The 17,428-nt window shown below is 39.1% G+C and overlaps 1 protein-coding gene across 5 annotated transcripts in view; it reads right to left on the minus strand.

Moving 5' to 3' along the window:
- UNC13B (unc-13 homolog B) overlaps nt 1–17,428 on the minus strand; it is a 207,986-nt gene that overhangs the window by 150,766 nt on the left and 39,792 nt on the right. For 4 of the 5 annotated variants that reach the window (XM_071425664.1, XM_071425663.1, XM_071425662.1 and 1 more), the window contains exons 6-7: nt 14,557–14,627; nt 11,368–11,425 (exon numbers count right to left, since the gene is read on the minus strand). The exons of the other annotated variant lie outside the window; for it this stretch is intronic. In XM_071425664.1, coding sequence (XP_071281765.1) covers nt 11,368–11,425; nt 14,557–14,627 — 129 coding nt within the window. The remainder of the gene's footprint in view (nt 1–11,367; nt 11,426–14,556; nt 14,628–17,428) is intronic. 5 annotated transcript variants of the gene reach the window in all.

Consider the following 17,428-nt stretch of genomic DNA (forward strand, 5'->3'; position numbering starts at 1 on the left):
GAATAGGAATGGAAAAAGAAAGCTTAGAAAAAACAAACCACAAGCATACTTTTCATGTATTTAAAATGCCTTACAGATTGTGAGCTTGAAAATTTAAGGGATCTTTTTCTTTATAAATGCAACATTAGTTTTATGTCGGGGCTTCCACCTCATGTCCAGTTTGTTTATAAGACATTCTGAAAACTGAGATCATTATAAATGCTTGGAATTGATAAGCAATCATGCATTTATTAACACAAGTAGACAAAATACTTATCAGTCAACCTAGCAAGAGCAGTTAAACATTGTTATTCCCTAGCATACTCAAATGTTGCAGAAACCAGAGCCCAGTTTAGAGCAGTATATGATTCCAGGCTAAACTCTGCAAATCAAAAGGCAAAAGTCACTTCACATTTCCATTTCTGCCCCCTTTCCAGAACAAAGTTAACCCGGTGATGAGCATCACTTCAACAATAACAGCAGGAAAAACTGTGTGCATGTAAACAATGTGAAGTGAAGAGAAGGCAGATAGGCAGATATACACACTGGTAAAAGCTTAAGGGCTCTCATGACATTCTAAGGCAAACACCTATTAAGTTAATCCTGCAAGAGTAAGCAAACCTTTCCATGTTAAAACTGAAGAAGAAAATAAATTCATGCTAAAGCTGCACAGCAAGTTTGTAAGACATTAAAGTTTTTACTTATCAATATCTGTATTGTCACCCCAAGGTCATACTCAGTACCATGGATTCAACAAACCAGTACATACAGCCCTCAAATCACTTCAGAACCATACACTCAACTTGCAACTCCAAGAAATGCTTCAGAATCAGCATTTCTAGAAGACGGTGTAAAAAACACTTTAAAAAGTTACATTTACAGGAGTGTTGATGCATAAAGTGCAGCTGAGAATAAACAAATTCATCACATGTAGACAGAAAACGAGCAAGAGCTTTCTGTTCTGGCTACCATCTCTAGCTACCAGCCAGGTATAGAGATGCATCAGAGCTACAATCAGATTATTCCTTTCTTTTCAGAAACAAAAGGTCTACAAAGCAACACAGTCCCTCAGATGCACATCAGTACTTCAAGGTCCCTGGATTAGGCTCTGACAAACACACGTGTGGTGCTTTGCACAGGCACAGGCATTGCTCAGGTTCAAGTGGCACTTTTATATCTGGTAGAATTTCAAAGGTTGGTCATTACCTTCTGGTTCCTATAGTAGTAGTCAGAAAAAAAAAAAAGGCAAAAAAAAAAGCAACAAATGTATGTTTGCTTTGGTCATTAAAGGAAGCAGCCCTAACAAAGTGGAACAAATTGAATGACAATTTTTATGGTGCTGATTTAGAAAGACCACTGGTAAAATGCTGAACACATGCAGTTACCATAGAGTACAGAAGGTTTATTCCTCTGCTGTGTATAGAAATTCTGGTTTACTGGATTTAACAAGAGAAGAGAACTGAAGTCCATCAAGTCAAGCAGCAACAATCTACAGCCTGAGATAAGACAAATGCCACTCAGCAGCAAGAGTGACAATTCAGCTGAGCCGGGTGTGCTGGTGAGATGAAGATGTATCCAAATGCATCAGAAACCTCCCAGGATCCACCTAACATTGTTTGCATGATCCTGACCACAGAGGCATCACCTCAGGCTTGTTTTTCACAACAAAAACCTAAATACCAGGTTTACAGAGATCTGAGTGTTATTTCAGGGGGGAAGGAGAAGAAAAAGAGGAATGCAAAACCAAGCTGGCAAAGAAAACAGAAATAAAAGACATGGTGAAGAAATGAAAAGGGGAGACAACCATGGAGAAAGGGTATGGAAACCAAAGGCAGGGATAGCAGAGACAGTAGAGAGGGACATATGAAAAGGGACTGAGGAAAGAGGGAGATGTTGGCAGAGCCCTGCACTGAGCTTTGATTTGCTGTAACCAAGAGTTCCCATTAAAAATAATTTCCTATTAATGGAGAAGTTGAACAACAGCTTATATGTATCCCATTCCTGAAAATCTCAAGACACTAACACATGTAACAGCAACCCCAGCACATCAAAAATGTCTGTATCTCAGGTGAACAATAAGAGGCAAACGAAGGAAAATTCAAGTATTAGCAGCTTGTATTACTATCAAAGATCCAGAAAAATTCTGTAGTGACACAGCATTATTGCAGTCAGGCTACATTCTAGTGAAATGCATGTCATTATTCACAAATGAATGCACATGTAAAACCCCAGAGCAACTGGGAAGAAACACCAGATGATAACTATAAATTTCCAAAGCTGGTATGCAGATCAGAAAAAACACAGAGGAAATGGAGCTTATCTGTCTTCCAGATTTTACAAAGATAAAAATCCCACACTGCCAGCCTCTGCACAAACCACTGTACTCAATCTGCATGGAGGGAATGACTGATCTCTGAAACCAGCTGAGAATGTTCCTAACCACTACCTCCCTGACAGAAAAAGGCCTGATGGTTGGCACAACACTACTCATTGTTTGAAACTGCAACAAGGAGAAAACCACCAAGTGCTAAGACAACCCTCATGGATACAAGGTCTGTCCTTGGAGGAGAAGCATTACCACCACCCATCCTCCCTTCTTTTGAGGATAAAAAAAGTCCTCAAGCTGACAGTGATGACCTTGAGCCAGCTACTTACCTGTCCACCTCAGTGCTACCAAGTTCCATATGAACAGCATGAAAATTCCACAGACTTTCCATGCCCAAGGCAAATAGCAGCCAATGCCAAGCAGGCCAGGGCAAAGAGAGGAGCAGCTGCCTTTAGACAGCAGCTCCTTACCCTGCACATTTTCTCCCACTGAGAAGCTGGGTTTGGCTGACCAGGCTATGCTACAGCTACAGACTGGGGAAAGCAATGCTGCAGGAGCAGAGAAAGAGATGCAAAAACAGAGAGTAAGGGATTTTCAGTCAGAAGCTCAAAACTCTGCTTTTGTTTGTTTTTACTAACACCCACTTCATTTTAGTGTCTAACATTTTGGAAAAAAATGAATTTATTAAAGATTCAACACATATGCTGCTTCATTTAAGATTCAGGAGCTAACAGTATACATCTCAGTCCTTCAGCATAATCGCAGAAGACCTGAGTTGACAGTCTTGATATTTTGAAGGTTAATGAAAACAGAATTTCTTTTTAGCCTTTTCAAGTTGTTTTTGTGCTTCATAAAAGAAATATGTATAACCATGATTTGTTAAGAAAACATCCCTTCCAGATCACCCTTGGACAAATTTAAACCTGTGCAAACTCAAACTAAAAACACCAAGAAGTCCAGACAGATATAAAATGGGAAGCTGTAATTCCAAAACCATACAACAACATACAGCAACAATGGAATACATGATACAGACAAGTCAGACTAGTCACTCCATGTGTTCATAAATACCAACAGTGTGTGTCTTGGTTATCACATTATTTTGTATCTGTAAGTTTCAGTACTCAAAAAATGAGGTTTCATATAAACCTCCAATTAAGGACTAAGCAATGCAAGCAGCCTGGTGTCTTGGAAGCTAAAACAGTTTTGTCATTAACACATTTTATAAAGCATATCTAGGTTTCCACTGTTAGCTGAATATAACATATGCTTGTTCTGTGCCTCAGTTATGAAACCATTCAAGGAGGAACTCCTCCTCCCCACTTCACACTGTCAAGCCTGGATCAGCAGGGACACTGTAAAAAAGCAGAATATTCCAAGTTTTTGATGCCATCTAATTTGACTGCCTGTGTGCCACTTTGTTTCATTTCTGTTCACAAGCCTCTGAGATTGGTTGGGACCTACTATCTCTGTCAGAACATTATCATTTGCTGCTGACCACTGCTTATAGTCATGCTGGTGAATTATTCAATCCCCCATTATATCCCATGTTAGGCCCAAACAGAAATCATCTAAGTAAGTTTATAAAAGCAAACTAAACTCCCGATAGTATATTTGGTTCTGATAAAGTATCATTTGCAGAATGTTCTGGTCAGTTCTTTATCTGTGCTTAAAAAAATCTCCTATTCCCATAGCTAATACCCTCAACATAGTGTGAACAGATCTCAGATTCCATAAAAGTCTACATTCTTCCAGTGTTCAATGTAATTCCCAAAACTAAACAGGTGGTATTTTAGTGGAATAAGCTTCTAAAATAGAAAACATACATTGAATAGCTTTTTAGAAGGAAGTCAAGTTTTCAGTAAGCACAGTGCCAAAGAAGGTTTTGTAACAAATACCACCCTCTCCAGCTCAGTTTTGGAACACTCCAGATGAGGGCTAAGGCCTCTGCATAAAAGGAGATAAGAAAGCACAAGAGGCAAGTGAGCTAGAAGGATCTGACAGAGACAAGGACAGGTACTGGAGTGTGACACTGGAATGCTCTCCTTGCTCCCCAGTTCACCACATTCAGCTTATGCTGAAATTTTTGAGTATTTTATTTCACTAAACCAGATGGCCCTTTTAGCCACCTTTATGTTGGCTAAACAAAATCAATTGAGATCTGAAAATTTAAGCAGAGCTTGGATCTACATCAAATCATCCAGTGTACCCACTAAGTTATTACAAACTTGTGCATCTTATCAGTAACCATAGCAAAAAGGCAGAGTGCCACCTAATTTTATCTTCAATGTAAAGTTGTAACATTTCTACCACTGCATTGATGCCTAACACAGCTGCTTTGTCCTACAAATTTCCAGGCTACCAAGTCACACACCATATTTGGCTAAGAGATTTAAACACTGTTACAGACAAGATTTATATACCCCTTCCTGAGATACAATTTTGGACTACAGTTGGTCCCCTAACATGACATACATGCATAATAGCAAAGAGGAATTTAATCTACAGCAGCAGAGATAAAAGATTTGGTGCCTTTTCTTCTTATGACTTTTAATCTCAGACTTTAAGTACAAGCCTCACTGCTGGAGGACACATATTTATGACTTGTGCATAAAGTTCGGGAATCATTTTTCTACCAGTTTAAAATCTTTAACTTTCAAACAGTTTATATTTCACTGTAATAAAAAAATTCAAATTGATTGCTCCTATTGCTATGATACTAAATGATGACTAGTAAAGTTTAAAGTCCTTGAAAAACTGCATTAGAAAAAAAACAAGCTTTCATGAAGAGCACTAGACAAATTATGAAAGCTAGAGTGTTTAAATGAATATTTGCTTTGTCTGATCACTGCTTATAGAGACACTTGTCAATAGTGGCAGTGTTCAACATTTCAATAAGAACTTTACATTCAGGTCTTATGTAAAAGTAAAAACTATTTCCTTGTCACCACCTTTCAAAATGCAGCCTATACTCTAGGAAAACAACAACTAAAAAACCCTATTTAGAAGATTGGCAGCAAAATCAAAGCCCTAGAGTTCTCTCGAGTTCAGCAGTACATCAAACTTTATTACTGTATCATCTCCTAATATAACCAGTATTTTTATTTTTAAATTCCATATGCTGAGTACTCTTCCTTAGGCATATCCAGTCCTGAAATTGCAGGCAGATGTTTTAGAATAAAACCTTGAATCTGTGTTCCTTTCAGCAGATCTATCATGCCTTCAAGTCAGCCCAGAGAGCGAGTGCCACAAAGCCACAGGAAAACAAGTATCCCAGAGGGGATTTATCCTAAACAAAGAGAAACAGGAGCTGCCAGTCACCCAGAAGCAGAGAGGCCAAGGATCTAGCTTTCCCAGCCCAGCAGTAAACTATCACAAAAAAGCTCACACAATGGTTCCCCTTGTATGGACTAAAACAGTTTTTCCCTGGCCTAGCTTAAATCAATAAATAAATAAATAAAGCCATTCATGTGTGGTGTTTTGAATTACACTTACACTGAACAGTCTTTTGAGTTGTAACTGCATTGCAGCCAGAAGTTCCACTCCCACTAGAGCACAGCTATACAACAGGATTGCAACACAATCTTTGGGGTCACCTATCTTTGAGTAGGGTAAAATAACCATTAATGATTACTTTACCCTTCCCAAAGTGGTGTGGACTAGAGATGCTGTAGGTGGCTGCTGACCTCTGTTGTTTAAGTGCTGAATCAGGCTGGTAACCACAAAAAACCAGCAAGAATCTTGATGTATAGCACACACCTTTACAACAAAGAGGGCAGTGTCACCTCCCAGCATTCTCAATGCTGCCTGACCCTCCACTGTCACGGATCATGCACCTCTGTGAACAATTAGGAGTGGCATGTTCTGGCCTGTTTAAGTGTTTTGATGCTGATGCCTTGAGAAACTGGTAGAGCAGATCTCTTTTTTTTTTTATATATACTATTACCAAAGAAGAAAAGAAGCAAATACTCTGCCATTTGCTGCAACAGGGTCATTCACCCCACAGCAGGGCTGGACACCCCCAGCCCAGTAACACATTAATGGCAGCAGAAAATGCTGCATCCATAGTACAGCACAAATATAAAATCAGTGTTTGGGGCTTGCTGGGGAGTAAGGGGCAGGGAAGGCATTCATCTGGCTGTTAAGCAGACAAAACTCCTCAACAGTGCCATGGGAAGCATCATCATCTCAGCATTAGAACAGGGGGAATGAATAAGCCTGCCCGATGCACCAGTGGAATTTTAGCTTCCAAAAAGAAAACCAGTGAGCATCAGGAATGAAACCTCTCAAGGGTCAGCCTTTGTGGTACCTTTGAAATAGCAGTGCATGCAGAGGATTTAGAAGAATTTTGCAAAACCAAATTTCTTCAAATATCAGTGCAAAGAAGGGTCACAACAACAAACTGATCTGGCATCAAATAGCACCATACACATTCCTAAAACATGTATAAAACATTTTGCCAGATTTTAAGTAGATAAAAAGCTGCTTATGTATCTAAAACAACTACAGCATTTTTTTCCTGCATGCATGTGCACACACACATGTGTTCCAAAGAGCATTAAGAGATGTAATCTTGTTTTTTTCTCTCTCATCTTATGGCAGACCAAGCACAGGCTGGCTTTGATTCTTTCTACTGGTAAAAGAGTATATGAGAAGCTATTGCTTCTTTTGTTGCCAGTACCAACCTACTGCGGGTACCTATCCAGAGCCAAGCAAAATTTTTACCTTCTTCTGATAAAAAAGAAGCACAACAAAACCTACAATAAAACACACACACACACATATACACAAAAAGAAAAAAAAAAAAAAAAACCACAAAAAACCACCACACAGACACACAAACCCGCCCAAAATAAAGAAAATCCAAAACAAAACAAACAAATGTACAAACAAAAAACCCCAAACCAACCAATCAACCAACAAAAACCAACCAAAAATTAAAAAAAACAAAAACAAAAAACAGTAACAAAATAATCCCCTCCCCCCCCCCAAAAAAACCAACCCCACCAAAACAAAACAAAACCCAAAAATATAAACCACAATAAAACATCAAGACCCACCACAACTCTGGTAACCAGGGATTTTATAGAGCAAAGGACTAAAGGAAATGGAACAAAAACACTGAAGCAGAAAAGGGACAATAAGTTACACTTAGGTTATCTTTCCTGAAAATCATACTGAACAAACTTTCTCTCTTCCAGATTTGTAAACTCCCTGACAAATGGCGTAGGGTAGTATTTACAGCAGCTGATATTAACCAAGTCTGCCAAATTGATTCTGCAAAGATGCAGAGTATCCTTCTCATCCCAGTTTGCACTGAAACTGATCCAAATCAGAGTTGCATTTAAAATACTCACAGTATGACTCAGTTGTGGATTATAATGGATTTCTATGTGTCCAGAAATTATCTTGAGCATACAAGGAAAACATTTCTGTAACTCCTCATAATAAATAACTTAGAGGTTATTGACTCAATGCCAAAGTAATCAAATAATATGTTTTCAATCTGCATAATTTAAAGTGAATTTCCAGACAACAAAACCTTGCTTTCTTTTCAATTTACATTTAATTTCAGGCTGTGGGTAAAAGCCAAAATGGAGATGCTGCAGTTTTCTAACAACGACATATCAAAATTTAATAATTATGACTACATTTAATAGAAAGGCAAACAAAACTGGATGCATGGACACTCCAGTGCTTTGCTTATTGCTTGGGATCACTGGAAGTTAAATCAATTGGAAGCATGTGATCATTCTGGGGCAGGAGGAATACACAGGGACGCACAGCAGTTGGGAGTTTAAAATGAAATGGTTAACTATAATGAAGGAAAGAGGCAAAAGTGCCAAAATCAGCAGGGCCTAGAAAAGACTATATATGCAACAGAACCACCTGCCTCATTTAAGAATAGGTAGGAAGCTCAAATCCCACATTACCTCAGAAATTATGGGTCAGAGTCTTCTAAGAACAAAACAGCATTTGAGACTGTGAAAAGGAGCCTGAAAGCTCAACAATCTCTGGAAACATTAGAGCTCCCAGTGTGGGCTGAGATTTCCCATGGCACCAAGCCAAGGCAGCAGCAGCCCATGCATGCCCAGGGACAAAAAACCACCCTCAGATCACAGGCTGGCTTTCAGATGGGGCCACTTTTCTCACATCCTGCTCCATCCTTCTCCCCGCCTCTGCTCAGGGGAGGTAACAGAACAAGCTGCATCCCTGCAGGAAGTGGGAAACCATCACAAGAAAATCTGGTTTGGAAAAGGTAAAAGATGTGCAAAAATACAGATGCAGAAGAGAGCAGAAGTGTAATCTAATTTTAACATGCAAGGACACGTATCTTCCTAATTAGTGAACCTGAACCTGTCTGCTGGAATAGTATTTTCTCTAGCTGCAACAAGGACATCAAAATGGTCTTCTGAGAGTAGCCAGAGTGGCTAAGCAGGACACCAGTCACACGTGCAGTTATGTACAATTATTTTTTTAAGTGCAAGCTATGTGAAATGTTTTGCAGAACTCTTGTTCTATAGTGCCTCAGGTTTTAAGATAATTTTGTGGTTTTTGAAGGATTGGGAAAACATTCTTGTGGAGTAAAACCTACTCACACTGAGCATGTTTTTTCCCTTCTTCTAAATAAATGCTTAGTTTGCTGTCCTGTTCCAAACAGTAACCATACCTCATCTGGTACATTGAGAAAATGAAAATGAAAAATGATGCGGTGGAAAATTGGATGAGCCTTAAGTGTTCTTGAGGATGTTTTTATTTTATCTAAAAATATACCTACCAATTACTTACCCACATGGTAAGTAAGAACATTCCATATTGAACACATTTTAGTGTGGTAAAGTACACCCACCCTGCTCCTGTGTAAAAAGGGTTGAGCTCCTGTGTCACATGCCAAGGTCAGGTCAGCTTTCAATAGAGATGCAATCTGTGCATGCTCTGTGCTAAACTCCTGAGTCTCAAAGGACTGTGCTGTATTGAGGCAAGCTGACAACTCTTATGCACAAGTTGATGCAGGCAGAGTTCGTTTTTCAAAAGTACCTCTATATTAAATGTCTATTTTGTATTTTTTCCATAGATATTCATAGATATTAAATAGATATTCATAGACATCAGATACTTGCAGGCAGTAAACAAGCCAAAGTACATGCAGTGCCATCAGCTTTATTGAAAATTCTTAAATACATTAACAACAGACTGCTATGAAATGTTTAACATCCATTCTAATGAGTGTTTTAATCCCATGAATGATTATATTAATTTCTATGTGACATTAATTGTTCAAACCACAGGGCCTTCAACTGAATATTGCAAAAGGTCACTTTCCAGCAAGATGCAGGCTGTTAACAGGCAGCACAACAAGGGTGGCCATAGTGCTGCTTCTCATTGTGTCTGCCTGCAAGAGCCCAGCTGGTTCTCCAGGGGAGAAACCAGCTACAGGCGGATGTAAAAGCACCCTGATGTGGGAACAGGTGCAGCTATTTTCCCCACACAGAAGCATTACCTCTAATTTACCCATACATCTCAATACTTGGGAGATTCAATCAAATCAGCCTCCCTCAAACAAAAGGAAAGCCCAGAGCACAGAGCAAGGAAAATAATTTCAGCAAATAACACATTCATTTCTTGGACACTTCATACAGCAGACAGTTTTTCTTTCACTTTTTGACATTATGGGTTCTGCAAACTATGTTGGTATGATTTAATCAAATATTAGTTTCTCCCAAAATGTTTCTTATTTACAGGTTTAGCAAATGAACTGTACCCTTTTGACCATTTAAAAAACAAAACAAAACACACCAAAAAAAAAACCCCAAAGCAGAACAAGAACAGCATAACAACAATAACAACAAAAACCCCAAAACCAAAAAGTAACAAAAAACAAACAAAACAAAAAACCCAAACAAACAAAAAAACAACCCCACCAAACAAAAAACCTCTGCTTTATTCTTAACATACTTTTTTTCTTTTTTTTTTTTTTTCCAAAATGGGAGGACGCAGAAAGTGTTGCCTAGAATGAGCTAGAATTAAAATATTACTGGAATACTTTGATACTTTGATATAGAGTTCGACATGTTCCAGCTACACAGCACAATCAGGTTTCCTGGGCAATTGGTTAATGTCTAGAGTTGTTGAAGATACTTTAAAGATAACATAACAATAGTATACAGAGAAATTAATTCTACTCAAAAAAGGTAAACAGTAATTAGCATTTCCTAATATTATCAGTTTTGAGGCGATCCTATAATCAGCCTAATGGATAAACAGCCTGCAATGTGTAATATGCAGATCTTAAAGGATTTGAAGTAGAGGATAAAAGATTTGTTTAAATTATGAGGCTTGAATTTTATTAATGTTGCTGCCAAAAGTAGATAAGACATTCACAAGAGACATCACTGAGCTTTCATCTATTGTGTGTTAAAAGCAGTGTTTCAGAAATCTAATTTTGCAGATCATCAGATACAGTAAGTGCTATATTATTTTTCCATCCATGTTTTCAGAAGCATAAAAAATGCAAGACAAGACAAGCAGAAATTAGTAAAAATATTTTTCCATCCATCAACGCAGCATTGAAAAGTAATAGTGAAGAAATTAGACATCAAGTACACAAATCTCTGGTGCATTTTAAAAGGCTACCAGTAGTACTTGTCTCCACTTATTTTCTGCCTCTTAAAATTTCATTAAACAGTAATAAAAATTCTATTTAACACAGGAAGTTTTAGCAGAACATAGCCTAATATAGTCACATGAAAAAACACAGCTTTCTTACTGGTAGAAATATTACAAGGGTCTGACAATCTTAGTGACTTTGAACACATTTTCTGTGCCTACTGCACACAAGGACAAGAGCAAGTGCAAGACTCAATGCCTGATTTCACTTCCTGGCATCAGAAGCTGCAGAGCAATATTTTGAGGAGCACAGCTTTTCATAACTGCACAGAAATTTAAGTACTTCTAATAAGAAAATGTCGGTCAGATGTACTATCACTTGACATCTAACCACAAAAGGAAATCAAGTAAATTGAAAGAGGAAAAAATATTGAGAAGAAATAAGTCTAACTTACAACACTGGGAGGCAGCACTGGGCAATGGTTTCTTCTGGACTTCCTCCTGAAAGGGATACTAAAGGAAGGAAAGAAAAAATAGGAAGGAATATAGAGAGATAAGAAAGCACATGGTAACTTTATGACAGCATGCCACACATAAGAGAAAATATCCCTGGTATGATCAAAGCACAATATCTATAAGCATAATATCTGTAATATAATCTCCATTATATCTGTATTTAAACACACTCCCAGAAATGTCCTCTTTTTCATGCCAAAATCACGTTACAAAGTGCACTTCTGTTTAAGGTGAAGTCTGCTTTAGAACAAGCGCAGGCCCTATTACCAATTCTGAGACCTTCAATTAGACATTGAAAAGACCTGACTTTCCACACCACAATGCCAGTGTGATAGGGAGCTCCAAACTGGGAATAAGCCTGTTCACATTTAGGCACTCCAGCACAGCCTCAACAGCTCAAATCTCATGTGGGCTCGCACCAAATCCAGAGTAGGAGATGGCAGCAGTAAGGTAATTAATGTGCCTGGCAAGGCAAGAACACAATGTTTGCCCGGCCAACACTTGCAAACTCTCCTGTGATCCACTTCACATCCAAAGTGAAGAATTTTTCATCTCATTTAATACTAAATTAGAGAACACAGAGATATTTCAATTAGCCAGCTTTGACTTTTTGCAAAGCTGTTTGTTACAGCATCAAAGCGTTCCCTAGGGGAATGCCAGTGGTTTTATTTTGTTATTCTCTTCTATCTTGTATTACATAAAGATATGAGAAAATTAGGACAATTGACCAAAATAATGAGAACGGTATTTGCGAGGACAAAAAGATCTGACAACAAAGGAAGTGGCAAACTTAGCAAGCTGGTGCTGCAGCCTGTGCAAAACACAGCCACCAACACAGTCTCTCCTTGGATTTGGTAGGGATTAATGACCAGTTCTGTGCATGGAATGTGACAACAGCAGACTTCCGCTGCAGTTATCTTTCAATCTGTGCTATTTAAAATGCACAAGGGATCCTGAAAGGTGGTTAGTCTTATCATCAGCAAACTGCCAACCCACTGAGTTAATCAGGACTGTGAAAACAAGAACTGCCGGATCTCACAGCACTGACTGGTTGACAGAGTGGTGAAAGGAAGTCTGCTGATGAGCAATTTCAGTAGCACAGGACAGCAGTGGGTTCTGAGTTATTATCCTCAGAGATCCCAGAATGGCAGCAGTTTGCTCTTTTTAAGGCATCAGCTCCACGGCTATCAAGAGTCCCAAAATGAAAACGGAATATTAAATGTTCGTAGGAAGAGAGGCTGGAAAGCCTTTCTGTGACACCATCTGAACTCCAAATGAACCTGCTCCTTCAATACTCCTCTGCAGCTTTTGTCTGTTCATTCATTATCTCAAACAGAGATAGGTGCACTTAAAACAAAGTAGACAAAGGCACAAAGTTGTCTTGTGCTAAAAAACACTGTGCAGACCAGGATTCCGCAGCCCAAAAGGTGAGGTCTGTAAAGCTGAGTGGCAGGGACTGAATGCATGGGAATCAGTCATTTAACTTCTTCAACAACCTGCCTCCAGCTGGTTTCTCAAACACTGGGCTTGTTTGCTCAGAGCAATTAAGATATTTCTTCAGGCAATGCACAATTAAGGTGGTGAATTCCTTTGCAAAAACATAACTGATCTGGGTGCATTTAAAGGGCAACTGGCATCCACAAAAGAGAAATTCATTGAGTGCTGTTCAAGACAAGGATACTGCCTCTGGCTCTGGAAGTGCCTGAGCTACAAGTCACTGCCACTTACAGGAATATGCAAAGAATCATCCCCATTTTGGGTGGCTGGCTAATGTGGAGAACTATAGAAGAACCACCTGAGGTCAGGCCCTGCACAGGTTTTTTTCGCCCTAGTCGAAGGGAACATCCATAACAAATATAAAATCACTAGGTCCCAAATACAGAGATATTACTTCATTACTGGTATTTGATAAGAGCACACAGTTAGCAAGCAGATGTGTGGCACTGCAGGGAAAGGGGAGACCCAGAAAGCTCAGGATATCTTTCAGCACGTACCAGCTCAGTGAAGCACTAGAGGGCACCTGTGCCTCGCTGAAGTACCTGAACTGCTGCTCCAGCCCGCGGGAGCGGGGAGGCACCACAGCAGCACCACTGACAGGACAACTGACAGACTGGGCTTTTCATCCGTTCTTAGAGGCTTTCAAACTTCTAGGAAGGCAGGAGAGGCTGCCCTAAAGTCTTTAAGTTTTTATCTACCCGAATATTGGTCTGTCCTCAGTCAAAAATAAACTCCACCTTACTTCCTTCATCTCCGCAGTAAACCAAATCACTCACATAATAAACTGAAAAGAATAGATGAAGGATCCCAGAACAAAAAGCTCCTGAAGTCATTGCATTGGTAGAGTATTTTGCAAGTTATCTTGTTATGGAAACACTTGCTATGGAAAGAGACCTGTCAAAAAGGCTTCACCAGCACCATACTCTCACTCAATGATGTTAACAACAACATATGAGTATTGGGGTTTTCTATAACTTCATTTCTGGTACAGGCATTAACATGTTAAATCTTATTCTGCAAACAGCATGAACTGCAAACAAAATTTTAGTCATCCAACAGTCTCTCTTAAAAATAAAAAAGGAACTTCTATTTTATAGCTGCTTAGCCAAGTACACACCAGAGCTAGGGAACCAAAGCCATAGCTACAACTTATTCTAACACAAGATACGCACAAACTGAGCCATTAACAACTGCATTAGGACAAAAGCCAACACATCCAACAGTCCTCAGTTCAAATAAAGAATCATTATCTTGCTTTGTCATCTTCAAAGAAATATTCAACTGCAAAAAAAAGTCCTTTTTGACTTGATTTCACAAAAAGAACCTACCACAGCCTGTCAAAAATGGTTTCAAGTGGTTTCACTGTCTGCTCAGGTAAAGCACGGTGTTGCCTTTCCTTTGAACATATCTGCATAAACAGAACACTTTTCAAGCACTTCCAGCTTGCAGAAGAATATTCTCCTCCTTAACACTAAACAGCATGCTTGAGAAAAGAGTTCTGTAAGCAGTATGGAAGACTTGTAAATTATCAATATTCAGTACTTACACTAATCACAGGGATCCAATACAAGGAATAAAAGCTAGTTATAAGACATTCAGGGCTACAATATTCTTTCAGTTTAGATATTTACCTCATCATCTCCCAGTGAATTTATTTGTTCTAATTTTCTGGTCCAGTATCTGGCCTCTTCTTCAGGGATATCTAAGTCAAAAGAGTAAGTCACACCACCTTATTAACCAGGTAACTTTGCATTCATCACCATTACTATTAAAGATCACACACAAAAAACCCACATGTGATTTCTAAGAAAAATTACTGTCTTATGTTACCACTCAGATGGAAAATAAACATTGTAAATAGCAGCACATTTCAAGGGCTTACCTGCTTTCTTGTTTAAAGCTGATTAACCAAATCCACACTTACACAAAGGTAGGAAAGAGAAAGACAAACTAGTTCACATTTATTTCAAGTATTAGCTTGATGGAGAGCCATTTCACAACAGCGAGTGTATTTTAATACACTTGTTTATGTTTGGTAACACATAACACAAGAGCATCTTCTGGAGGCTTTTTATAATTTTTATAAGGCAGAACAAGGGCTGCCTTTGAATAGCATACCTTATGCACACTGAGAGCACACCTCCTGGTGTAGCACAAATTAGGTACCAAAAAATAAATGATCTCTTATTTCTTTGCCAGCAATAAGCCAAATATTTTGAGGGTATAAAGAGTGTTATAGGCAGTCATATTCACATGAAAGCACATTCTTACTTTTATGCCACACTGCAGCTTCATTGTGAAATGAATCACAACATTTTCACTGTCGAGAAGAGTTACCAAGCTGACAGCAAGTAGCAAGCATTATCACTTTTATTGTGGTAACTATTTTCTATTTCACACCCTGAAGTAATATACTGTCCTAATAGAACACTGACTTCTGTGACTCAAAATTTCGCCTTTCAAAGCACATGCTCAGAGATGCAGATAACCTGCTGTGAAAAGCTTAACACAAAATTATTTAGGGATGGAGTGGTGTGAAAACATTGGAAAAGGAAAAAAAAATGTGGATTGTTTTGTTTGCGTTTTTTTCTAGCCACTCAACATCCCTGAATGTAGCAACTTCTGAAATCTGCCTATTTATGGCCTGGAACTGCACCACTGCAGAAACATAAAAGCTCACAGAGGAAGGAAATGGAGGGAGTGCTCCAGCTAAAAACACCACCAGCCCTGCAAGCTGACAGGAAGATAGTGCTATACCAGTTCAGCTGGTTTTCCCATCTCCTGTGACTCTTTACACCTTCAGGTGGCCTCAAAAAGAGCCAGTAAGTTTGCTTCCCTGCAATGAGCTGTACTCCATGGACACCACCACAATGATATGCTAAGTTATGCATTGGCAAGAATGGGAGAAGCAGGACAGGGTGGCCTCCTGGTTTTTGAAAAGGTCATTCTAAAAGTTACATCCACTTTCACTCCTCACAGAAAAAAAAATAAGAAGATTTATTGGCAGGTGAGCATCCCACTGGAACCCACAATGCTTTCAGAAAGGACCAAGAACTGCTTTCTTCTTGTAACTGAGAGAATGTTTGTTCTACATGTGGCCTCTCTCAGCCACACAAACGACCATCCTAGGAAAGCAACAAGGCCAAAAACACTGCAGGTAACAGAACACAAACCACTGTTAACAGGTAAATGCCAGATTTAGTGGAATTTCAAGTTTCAGCAGTAGATATTTCCTTGGACTATGAACTCATGTCCACATCTTTGTAACAGAAACACCACTGAATTTCTATGGAACTAGCCTCACCCACACAAGGTGTTAAAATACTCCACAGTTGAGAAAGTTTTATGGAAGCTTAGGATCTGACTCCAAAAAACCTGCAATAAGTAGACAAAAAGACAACCCATTTCTCCTTGCTTGGAGAGAAACCAAAGTAATTTATTTTAACCAAAATACACAAGCCAGCTGCTTTCTGATGTACAGTACATTACTTTGTTGTGAAAACCCATCAGAAAACAAGATAAGAGAAACATGAGAGACTCTTCCACAACTACAAGCGTTGTAGGAACACATACATGTTTTTGATCTTCAGGGCTGTGGATCACAGCTTCACAGATTTATTAGATAGTCTGTGCAAATTAGGGCTGGCATTCAAAGCAAATCTGGACAGAACTGATCTAGAAAGAAGGCTAGAATCAGTGAAGTGAATGGCTATCAACATGCAACCTGATGAGATTTAGGAGAACAAACTCCAGCAATGACATGCAGAAATCGAAAAATTACAGCAAAGCCCATGGAATTGTCTTAGAAAGACATCATTTCTCTAAGAGGTAAAGAAAAACTCATGAAACGAGAACTAAAAGTCAGAGCTCAAACAATTCAAATCTGGAGCCTGAAATCAAGACAAAAGAGACTAAGGAAGGGTGAAGCAATGACTACCATCAACACTGCAGAAATTGAGGATGTCTCAGGGTAGAGGCCTCAATGCCTTCCCAAAAACCATGATGTAGTGGCATGCCCAGATATCAAGGAGCAACACTTGTCTCTTGGATTTACTGGTCTTATCTTACAGCCCAGATGCCCATTTCATAAACAGGGCTGGCAGATTTTTACTGCTGGACTGCTGCTTCTATTGAAGCTTCTTACGCAGGTCAGAGATAAAGATCAGCTACTATCCAGATAACCGCTGCTGTAAGGACATGTTCCTGATCTCAGAGAAACACTTGTCATCAATACTAGTATCATTAAAATTATTTTTCAGCAAACTTTAAACATGAAGCAACTGGCCTATGATCTTGAGTCAAGTTACCTGCCCAAAAGAAATCCCAATGAGATAGAATTTTTTTTTGTTTTGAGGAAGCTTCTGTTGTGTTTTGCCTCAATCAGCAGTTTTGTTGAAGCTGCTTCTCTGGAATGCACAGAGTGGAAATCCCTACCACAGAGATCACAGACTGCTTGCAAGGCTCCATCCCCTGGCCAGCTCCTGCATCACTGCTCAGCTTTTG

Source organism: Agelaius tricolor, unplaced genomic scaffold, assembly GCF_023055355.1.
Source record: "Agelaius tricolor isolate 1412-34295 unplaced genomic scaffold, bAgeTri1.0.p SCAF_4, whole genome shotgun sequence".
Lineage (NCBI taxonomy): Eukaryota > Metazoa > Chordata > Aves > Passeriformes > Icteridae > Agelaius > Agelaius tricolor.